This window comes from Oryzias melastigma, linkage group LG16 (genome assembly GCF_002922805.2).
Source record: "Oryzias melastigma strain HK-1 linkage group LG16, ASM292280v2, whole genome shotgun sequence".
In the NCBI taxonomy this organism is placed as follows: domain Eukaryota; kingdom Metazoa; phylum Chordata; class Actinopteri; order Beloniformes; family Adrianichthyidae; genus Oryzias; species Oryzias melastigma.
Window position 1 is genome coordinate 23393511 of NC_050527.1, and position 11264 is coordinate 23404774.

The following is an 11264-nucleotide window of genomic DNA, read 5'->3' on the forward strand; positions in this document are numbered from 1 at the left end:
CATTTAGCTAATATTTTTAGCTGGCTATCAACTTCAGCATTTTAAAAGAAAAGAAAAGAAAAAGTTACGGTTTTAACGTTTTGAAATGTAGTTTTAGAGTGTTTAATAAATGTTTATCGCGTTCGGCCTGTGACCTAAGCTGCGTTTTGGATTTTGGCCCCCTGTGCGATTGAGTTTGACACCTCTGGTTTAAAATATTTCAGTTGAGAATAATAACCCAAAACTTTGGCAAAAGGATGCTTTTTGGGGCGGCCGTGGTGCAGTGGTAGGGCGGTCGACTCCTGATCAGAAGTGAGCGGGTTCGACTCCGCCTTGCCCGCCCATGTGTTGAAGTGTCCTTGGGCAAGACACTGAACCCCGAATTGCCTCTGGTGGGAGGTTGGCGCCAGTGTTCGGCAGCGGAGCCCCCACCAGTGTGTGAATGTGTGTGTGAATGGGTGAATGGGTCTGTGACTGTGAAGCGCTTTGGGCCCTCGAAGGAGGGTAGAAAGCGCTATACAAGTATACGCCATTTACCATTTACCATTTTAGTCAAGCGTACAAACAGATTTGAACCACTAGATGTCCTCCTTCTTCTCCTCCGTGGAGGACAGCTGGAAGGCTGAGGAGCATGGTCCTCTTCTGTCCCTGCTCCCCTTCACCGTGACTCCCCGTTCACCTCCCCTCCTCTGTCATGCAGCCATAAAATAAAATGCTGACTTCTCAAAGTGCGGCGGGTGAACCCGTCTCAGGATAGCAGCGCTGAAGCCTGACCCCTGACAGAGGGGGAGTGAGGCAGAAAAAGAGACTTGCTGGAGCTGCAGCTTCTTCTTTGCTTCAGCACTGAGCTTCTGTGAAGGTAGGCTGCTCTCCAGCTCTCTCAGCATGTTTTGGGGAAATTCAAATGACCTCGTTTGAGGACTTTTTAGGACTTATGTTGAGGTGGAAAAGCCTTTTTCCGTTCTGCAGATGAAGCAGTTTAGCAGAAACTTCTGCAGAAGGTCATCAGTGTGGTATGTGGGGGGGTTAAGCCTTTCAATAGCGGCTCATCACTGTGGATTTGGGGAATTAGGTTGCAGACTTTGGGGAAAAGTTGACCCTTTGTCTGCTCATCCTGTTCAGTCTGAATGAAATCTGTTAACCTGGAAACGATCAGATTGTTTGCGTTGTCATCCTCCTACTCTATGAAAAGCTGCAGGAATAAAAAAAACAGAATGTCTTCGGTAAGTTGTTGTTTAGTAAAGTTGTTCCCAGGAACTGGAATTGCGTCTGTAACACCGTCTCAAGTAGCAACCAGGCAGGGCAGAAATTGACGGAGCTGAAAGTAGCTGACTTGTGAAGCTAAAATTAAGCTGAGGGCTGATTTGGAATGTTACACTTGGGCGACAAGACGTGGAGAGAATGACCCTCAGATGGTGAGAAGTCTTCGGAGTCGAGGAAGAGGAGCTCATTAAAAATTCACCTCTTATTCTGCAGCTGGAGCTCAGAGACAGACCTGAGGACCACAGAGCAAAGCCGAGCGTTTTCAGCAAAAACTGATGCAGATGTAGTGTGTAAATCTTGGGGCGTTTATTAGCGAATATCCTTTGTCTCTGTGAAATCCAAACCACTTTAATGGTCTTTAGCTTGTAAAAGGCAAAGTAGTCTCTCTCATGGTTGACTCGGAGCACAAAATTCATCCCACTGAGTGAAATAAGAAGCTGTTTATGAGATTTCATTTTGTACTTTTATACAAACTAATGTATTTTTTAAATCTTGAAAAGATGCATTAGCTTTCAAATCTATTTATGGATGTGATAAAAACTTGAGATGTTTTGTTCTGTTTCAGGCCTGATGATGAAGATTTTTGATGACTAATTAGCTAATTAATCACAGATAAAACTGTAGTTTTTGCTTTACGCTAACTAGTAACTTTATACTTGAATTATTCATTCCTGATTCTCGATCCAAGTCAATGTTGAAACCTAGAAAACCTTTTGTAAAATCTTTTAAGGATCATTACAAATGTCATAACCTTTGAAAATGACTTGGATTAGCTCATTTTTTTATTAGCTCCATTTTTCTGCAGGATAAAATGATAAACTATTTTTCCTTTGTGAAATATAAATATTGATTTTAATATCAAATAAAATATTAAAAAGTTTGTTTCTGGAGCTACAGATTGAAGAAGAGTCTCAACAGAAGTTTAAACTGAAGTAAATCAATGTCATAAAACAAGAATAACTAAGATTTTCAAAAAAGTTGACATTTTCATATCAGAAAATTGGATTAAATCAACATGAACATGAAGAGAATATCAAAAACAAATCAAACTTTATTTATAGAGCACTTTTCTGACAAATATAGGTCAAAGTACTTTACATAAAAGCATGTTCACTCTGAAAAACCAAAAAGTAAGACAAAAAGGAAAAAAAAATATCACAAACAAGATGATAAAATCCTGTTTTTATGTTTTTAATTTGTGGAATAAAATTAATTTAACACCCAAATTCCTCACACGCTGAGAAGTTTTAGATTTTTTTAATTCTGCTAAATCTCTCTAGTCTTCAGAACCGATCACTATAACTTCCCTGTTGTCCTGGTTGAGCTGTAAGACAGTTTAAATGAACGTTTACTGACTCGTCATCATCAGGAGACACAGTGATGTAAAGTTGTGTGTCATGAGCATAGCTATGAAAACAAACGCCATGCCCCAGATGAGATACCAAAGTAGCAGCATTTATAAATACATTTTAAAAAAAGTAGTGGGCCTACGATTGACCCTTGGGGAACCCCACAATTGATTTCATTGACTCTTGAGGAGCATAAATCCATACTTACATAACATTTTTTAAATCTGTAAAATAGAAATAAAACCAGTTCAGAACAATACTAGAGAGACCCAGAAAACTAACAACAGGAGCAGATAAAGACTCTGAGAAATAAAAATAAATGTATTAATTGAACTAAAAGCAGAACATTTGGATGGGTTTTTTTTTGGAAATAAACAACAACAGGGGAAGTTTGGACTCTAAATGATAGATTGACAGCAATGATTTACAACCATTTTGTTTATGTTGTATTTGTGTGCTGTGGAAAATTATTCAATTACCCATAATTGTTACAAAATAACTTTATAATTGCCAATCTTTCAGCTCTGTATTCATTCAGGAAGGTACTAAGTAGTTAGGAATAAGAAAGATCATAAGATACTTTTATCTTAGTCTTTTTCAGTATCCTTTGATAAGAATGACTGCATACTGTTCATAAAAACTACAAATTTTATTTTTTATATACTATATACTGTATATAAGTTTTAGTTGGTGGTGTGATGTGTCATTTTAATACATTTTTTTTAACTTTGTCTTAAGAAATGTTGAAAAACATGAGGATACAGCACTTCAATGACAGTATGGGAATTTTTATTTTATTTTTATCTTTTTTTCTATGAGTTTAATCAAGAGTCCAGACGTCAAAAACAACACAAAGCTGTAGAAAAACACCAACCTATATTTGGTAGTTGTTGACGTTCACCAGCTTTGAGTGTCACTCAGTGAGACTGACTGGTATTTGACTGTAAAAAGATGAGTCAACGGCACAAACGGATGAAGCCACGCCCAGTTTGTTTTGTATGACTCCTGCAGTGAAGACAGAGCAGGAGCGGTTCATTAATCACAGCAGAGCTCCACAAATCTGTTCATTTCATTTCACAATGTCTTCTGATTCTCCAAAACCTGCATGTAAAATGTAAAGTTTCTACCAAATTAAAGATGTGAAAATATTAAATAATTTTAAAACTTGACAATAATTCTAATAACAAATTCATGTATATGAATTAGAGATAAAATTAAAGAAAACTGTTGAGGTTTCAAGGATTAATTGTAAAGACTTGTTAGCTTCGATGTGGTAAAAACTGTTGAAACCTTTTATCCTAAACTGAATACTACTCACCCTGGTTAATATTTAATGAGCATCTTCCTCGTCTCTCGGCTGTCTGACTCACTGTTTGTGTCTTTGGATTTACACATTAGAGCCCCACAGGACTGAAGTGAGAGGATCAATGCAGACGGATCCTCCTGCTTATAGATCTGAGGATGTTTTCTTCTGGATTGGTCAGATCTTTTAATCAAACTTGACATTCAAATTAAATTTTATTAAGTAATTTGTTTGCATGTTAACTACAAGGGGGCGCAATCTGGTGCTTTTGTGTGCCAGTCCAATGACTGGGGAAATGTGGAATGATGGGACCTAAAACAGAAGATAAAATGTGAACAGAACTTCCAAACCAGACCAGTCGTGGTGTAGGATAATAACCTGGAGGCTGTTGACCCACAGGTGGGAATAGAGGATTCACTGCGACCCCTAAAGGCACAAAAGAAGGACAAGCTGCAGCATCAGCTCAGACTACATTAAAAAACTTTGAGATTGGAATTTTGTTAAAGTCATGAAGAATTTATTCAATAAAAAGCCTTAAGGTTCAGTCTTTTGTGGTGGACCTCTTTGAGTTTCCTGTCTGTGTGTTATCTGATTTAATATTTTAAAGATGGAGGAATAGTATCGTTTCATGTCTTAAAGTAGCTCTGTGAGCATTTTGAACATGGAAGTTTGTTTTAGTTGAAGTTTGAGCTTCTGAACTGACCCCTGACCCCTCTGTGGCAGTGGTTTGTTGATTCAAGCAATTATTTTAAATATGCCCCTATGACATTTTTTTTGTATTTAAGAAACTGATGAATGATATTCGGGCTGCAAAGCGGTGCAGTGGTTAACGCTCTCACCTCACAGTGAGAAAGAAGGCCCTGGATTGAATCCCAGCTTGTAACTTTTTGGGTGCAGCACTCTGGTTTCCCACAGTCCAAAAAAATTGGTTAATTCTTAGCCTGTGTGGCCTCACAATTGACTGGTGGCCCTGCCTTTGCCCAACAGTAGCTGGTTGGCTCTAGTGGCCTTGCGACCCTGAAGGAGACTCGGCGGGTTTAGAAGATGGATGGATGGACAAAATTCTGGCATTTGACTGAAGAAGTGCAGTCTAATAAAACAACAGTTTGTCCTCTTCTTACAGTTAATATCTATAGTCAGACACGGTGGAGGCAGTATCATGCTGGTCTTGTTCTTTGCATTGAAAGAATGCTTTGAAAAACACATTTTTTAAGAGTTTTTAGCTAAGATGGCCATAAAATATAAATCAGTCACCACTATGGGGTACAATGATTTGTTAGCGGGAGGAAGAAACATTTACTGTAAATGAGAACTGGACAGAGTGAGTGTGATGTCACCCAAAGAAAATGGTTTACTCCTGGCTCCAACCAAATGAAGGCAATTCAGTGGCCATTTTTTCACAATATGGACGCCGCCACGTTGGAGCCAGACGACATTATTGGTCCAAATGGGTCAGAGTCAACCACCAATCAGGAGTGAGCTGGTTGGAAGTCAACACCCCGACTTCTTGAAATCTGTCATTCCAATGTTTCAGATGTAAGACCAAGAATGATAATTCTAACAAATAGAATGATGAAGTTAAAGCATTTTATTTCACAATAGTTGTTTATGGGATTTGTCTCCTTGAAGCCAGTGGGTACTTCCTGTTGGGAACATCAGGGGGGAGGGGTCAGCCTGTCCAGTTCACATATACAGTCAATGGCGAGAGTTTTCATGGTGTCCTGCCTCCCTGAGATTTATATCTCATTTGTTCATGAAGTCTATTCAAAGGAGCATTTATACTTCGGTGAAAACGCTGAACTGACATCATAAGTTCATTAAATATTGTCTCTCTTTGTCATGTGAGATGTATGTTTGCTTTTATAGACTAAATTAAACTTGTTGGTTACTTTGGATAAAACTTTCTGATAAATGACTAGTGTATTTTTGGAGGAAAAGTTGTTTTTTTTTTGCATAGTTTTTGCATGCGGCTTATACACAGCTGCAACTTATTTGTGATTTAGAAAACAAGATAAATATCAACAACAGCTAGAGGGCGCTGTGTGTGTTTGCTACTTACAGCAACACAGAAGAAGAAGAGGAATCACCACTCATTTTGACACCGGGGTTTTTCAGAGGCAATCTGGAATTAAAAGTATTTAATGTCGTGATTTAAAGTTAAATAAAGATTTCAGTTGACTTGTTAGCATGTTCATTATCCTATAGTTATCTGAATAATTATTCATGTGTTGCACTAATATATTAGATTCCTCTTGTGTTTCATGAAGCTAAACATTGTTCTATATTCTGTTATTTTGTGTTTCAAGATGAAATGTTTGTTTTTGTTTTCACACTTTTTTAAATACATTTCTTCCAAAAGTGTGATTTATGACTTTTTTCTTCTTCATTATGTATTTTTTTGGCTGCTGTGACTTATATTCCAAAAAAGTACCTTATATGTTCATTTAAAGTATACAAACTTCCTTTAATCCTGGATCTTTACCTCATTTTTCATATTATGATGATTCTTCTGCTATGGAACAAAACTTTTCTTCTAAATTTTAAATAAAAGCTTTCATGTGGAAAACCCTGAACCTCTTGGTGTCTTCCTGTGTGACTGGATCTATCTGCTCTTTGTGGTCAATGTTGTGTTTCTGCAGATATGTTTGGGGTGGGTCCTCTGCTGCATGAACGGGTGTCTTTCAGTGATAAATAGCGGCGTCCTCTTCTTTCTCCTCTTTACGTTTTCCTATTCTTAGCCGGCGTGTGGAAAGCAAACGGTCTAAAGTTTCAAAGACCTCTCTCTCTCTCTCTCTCGTCGTCCTCGCTTGGCCGTGTCACCTGTGACACAGCTGGACCTCGGCGCCGGTTTCATCACCTTTGGTGAATCCTGGATGAATCGTCTCTGCTCGCTCGGTGTTGGTTTATTATTAGAAAAGCAGCCATAATTATTGACATCAGAAGCTGAAATGCATATTGGAGCTGACAGCTGATAATCTGAGACAGGAAGCTGTGGAGAAGAAAAGCTGCTGGAGTCTCTAATACAAAACTATAACTGTGATTCTAGTCAAATATTTTGGATATATTTCTATTTCCTTCTTTCAGGCGTGCATGAGTGTGTGAGCCGGAGCCATGTCAGACCCCAGGGACATCGATGAGGACGCCATCCTCAAGGGCCTCAGCGCCGAGGAGCTGGACCAGCTGGAGTATGAGCTGCAGGAGATGGATCCTGAGGTAATCATAGAAATATACATTTTTGTGACGTATTGATTTCTAGTGAAATGGATATTTTTCTGATTGTTGTTGCTGGAGGCAGAAGCTAATAAATAGCCAACAACAAACACTCTGTATTCGTCGAAGGAACGTGGCCAGCAGCAACGTTTGGTTATCTTCCATTGTGTCTGTCAGATTAAAACAAATCAATAAGATGCTGTCAGCTCTGAGGACTTCAGGAAAAGTGAGAATGAGGTTTCTCTTTCAGACACTAAAAGTTTGTAAATAAAAAATATCGATTACAGAAGCTTCTGTCTGAATAATTTAAAAATGTAATTTCACCTTTTTTATTTTTATCTTTTTTTTGTTTGTTTTTACAAAATAAAACAATGGCTTTACTTCACATACAAACTTTGTTTTAAGGGTTTATCCAAAAACAAATTAAAGGTTGATTTACAATTTTTGCATCAAAATACTCTATAAAATGGATTATAATAAAAATAAATCATTTTTATGTGCCAGAAAGATGTTTTATTCCACCTTCCTTTTGCTTGTGTTTTAACAGATATGTTTAGGAAATTTTGTCAAATATTACTTTGAAAAATGCTTTTATCTCTTTTTGTCCTCATCTTGACTTTTTTTACAGACTCCTGCACTTTTAAGTTTTGTCTTTTAACATATTCCAAAGGTATTTGAAAAGGTGAAATAATAAATATCTCTGTATTATTTTATTTCATTATTATTACTGTTTTGTTGTATTTATTTGGTATATTTTGTATGATTATTTTATTATTTTGATGTGAATTTGATAATTAATGGGTTTGTTGGGACCCATGTACAAATAATTAAAATATATATTTTTGTATTTTCTATTTTACAGATTATTACAACCATAAAAGAAAATATGAATTTTCTTTTTTTTCTTTTTTAATAAATTGAAGTTTATGAAAAAGATTATGTTGCTATCATGTCAGAAAAAACAATCAGTTAAAATGAAGTTTTAGGTATTTATTCAGAATTTATTTATGTTCCAAGGTAAACAATTTAAATTTCCCACAGTATTCTGAACATTAACATTTCAGTGGAGTTTTGATTTGTCTTTAGTTTTTTTATATAAAGCTGTTACTAAAATTTTTAGATATTTTCACCTTTCTTGTTTACTGTGTTTTTATAGTCTGATTTTGGAGAACATAAATCAGAAAAATCTGAAGTTTGATGTTCTTGTTGAGATGGGGAGGTTTTACTTTTAATCTGATTCCAACAAAAAACTTGATTTAAGGAAAATCGAATGTTAATATAAACATTATATGTAACTGTAGGGATAAAAAATGACCAAAAATTTAACGCTTTACCGTTTAATCTTTAAACAATCGTGTGAATTATATAAATATATGTCAGTGATATGAATGCATAGAGGTGGGATTAGATTTAAAATCCTCATCTCACAGGAGAATGTAAATGATCTGCTAGACAATGGCCTCTTCCTGTTAAAAAAGGTGTGCATCATCGATCAATGCAAGGTTTACATCAGCAATAAAGTAAACAATCTATTTAATAATTGTTTTTGTGAAATGTAAATAATTCTTACCACATTGAAGGAATTTGACAATAAGAACTTAAGCTACAACTGAAAAACTGCAGTGTTTTGTTACTGAATATTTACTGCAAATTACTATAATTCTATTTAATTTAATTTATTTATTGCACATGAGCCAAGTTTTTTACTTTTATATTACTTTTTTTTTTTTTAGATTTCTTTCACTTCTTCAAAAAAGTGCGGAACATTCAATTCCTGCCTCATCGAATTAAAGACACTGTGTTTTCCCAGAATGCAATGCTGCCAGCTGGCTTCCGGCAGCGCGACCAGACCAAGAAGAGACCGACCGGTCCGTTTGACCGCGACGCTCTGCTGCAGCACCTGGAGAAGCAGGCCCTGGAGTTCCCCGACAGGGAGGACCTGGTGCCCTTCACCGGGGAAAAGAAAGGTGGAGCCGAGCGGAAAATGAGCAAAGCTTCACATCGTGACTTCATATGGAAAAAAAAAAAACCTAGATGATATTCAATTTATCATGTTTGACACCTCAAGTGCAAGACATTATATTGAAAAACGAACAAGTACATAAATAAATGCACAGATTTGTGTTTTGTTCTTGAGGAAAATGTACAGAAAAAAAAGTAGAAAACAATAATTTTTTCAAGATACACCAAGAATCAGAAAAAACAATCTTCTAACAGACATAAGATTTGACTGTACAAACACAGAGTTATGGCTGAAACACTGCAGTAACTAATTTATCTACATCCTTCTGTTCTTCTCTCTTATTTTTGTTATCTTTTGTGGTTTCTGGCTTCAAATCTCAGCTCTTGGTTGCAGTTTCCTTCACATGTTCTGTTTCTTTGTTTACAGGAAAACAGTTTGTCGCTAAGAAGAAATCCGGGATTCCCGAACACGAGCAGGTGATCCTGGAGCCAGAGCTGGAGGAGGCTCTGAAAAACGCCACGGATGCAGAGATGTGCGACATCGCAGGTTGGTCTGGGATCAGGGGAAATTTCATAAATATAGTTTCAAACTGTTTTTGGAGAGTAAAAATTTTAAAATTGGATTAATTCAGCATTTGGCCAAAGTTTTCAAAGTTTTTTCAAACCAGTCATGAAAACTAATACATTCTTCTCAGATAAAGATATTTATTTCATGAAATGTTGCATCCTGCACTTAAAAACTGTAGTTTGTGTTAGTTTTCTACAAAACAGCTAAAATAACAACTATAGATGGGTTAATAAAATTGATTAATCATCTGAATCAATCTGAGCTTAATAGATCAGTAATCGATCCATAAAAGTAGAGATCGATCTCACGCGTAATGCTAAAATCCACTAGCTTGATGCAAACATATAATGGGATTTCCCATAGGACGGCTAATGCTAACGCTCGTTTGACCCAAACATACATTATGACTAAATGAACATCTTTATATTATGACTTTTCCAAACTCTTCAAGGAAATATTTTAAAGTAACCATTTGTGTTCTAAAACACAGTTTTTTGTTCATACTTTCTTCTTCCTCTGGAATAAGGTGTAATGCTTTAGCGCGATCGCCACCTAGTGGCCAAAATGAAACGCCCTCCAGGAGAGGCAGAACAATCGTTGGAGGTTCTGTGTTTGAGATCCATGTAATTTTACAGAGTATGAGCTGTATCAGATTAATATGAATTCCTTCAAAACAAATATATAGATTTTTCATTATCTGTATCTCTAAATATGTAAACTCAAAATTGAATTGAGTTGATCGAAAGAATAGGAAAAAATCGTAATCGAATCAATCTCGAACTTATTGGCAATACCCAGCCCTATATTTTATGGATCTGAGTCTATCTGAAGTTTTCCTGCTCATTCTTGTGGGTTTTCCCACCAGCAGCTGCTAATTAACCCCTTAAAGACAACAGGCGACCTCAGTATTTTCATTACAATAGCTCTGACCCACATAACTCCATCCTGCGGACTCATTGTCTCTCAGATTGTTTCCCTCAACACTGAAGCATTGCAGCCGTCCCGAGCGAACAGACAGGGCCAAACACGCTCCCAGGTCCAATTCCCCAATGCTCAGCAGCTCAAAAATAAACAAGGCTGGCCGCGAGCCACAGCAGACAGCGAGGGTGGAGTGGACGCGGAGGGGGCTCAGATACTGTATCGGTTTAAACCAGACAAATGGGAAGCTGCTGTGACCTCAGATAAAGACAGTTTTCCAAGTTTCCTGAAACTGTGAGGAAAGAAATCAAGATTTGGTCATTTTTTAAACTAATTTAGGTGAACAATCTCAAAGCTAGTGTCACTCATTTTGATGGAAGTTGCTAAACCGATAGTTTTGGGAGAAGGCTTGACTGAGTGATTCTAGTATAATATGGCTGTCAGAGGGAGTCTTTCTTGCAATTATCTATTAGAGGATTGTTGAAGGGAGTGGAGGTGCAGCTGCTCCACAGAGGCAGGCAGACGTCCAGGAAGGCGTGTTTGTCCGCTGCAGCAGCCACGGCGGTTTTACCCCTGGTCAGGATCCAAATGAGGATTAAGCCTCCGTTAACTTCAGTCACTCACTGTTCAAGCTTCTCTGACAAACGGAATGTAAAGATGAACAAACGCAGGAAGTGTTGAGATTCTGACGATTGATGAAAGATTTCTCTTT

The 11264-nt window shown here is 37.1% G+C and overlaps 1 protein-coding gene across 2 annotated transcripts in view; it reads left to right on the forward strand.

The window, feature by feature from the left end:
• Positions 1-671: 671 nt before the first annotated feature.
• The window catches only part of tmod4 (tropomodulin 4 (muscle)), a 14533-nt gene continuing 3940 nt past the window's right edge, over positions 672-11264 (forward strand). The window contains exons 1-4 of one of the 2 annotated variants that reach the window (XM_024258202.2): positions 672-838; positions 6979-7107; positions 8915-9071; positions 9494-9613. In XM_024258202.2, coding sequence (XP_024113970.1) covers positions 7006-7107; positions 8915-9071; positions 9494-9613 — 379 coding nt within the window. In that variant the 5' untranslated portion in view covers positions 672-838; positions 6979-7005. Of the gene's footprint in view, positions 839-6612; positions 6757-6978; positions 7108-8914; positions 9072-9493; positions 9614-11264 lie in introns of those variants that run through there. The other variant, XM_024258203.2, reaches the window with a different exon arrangement.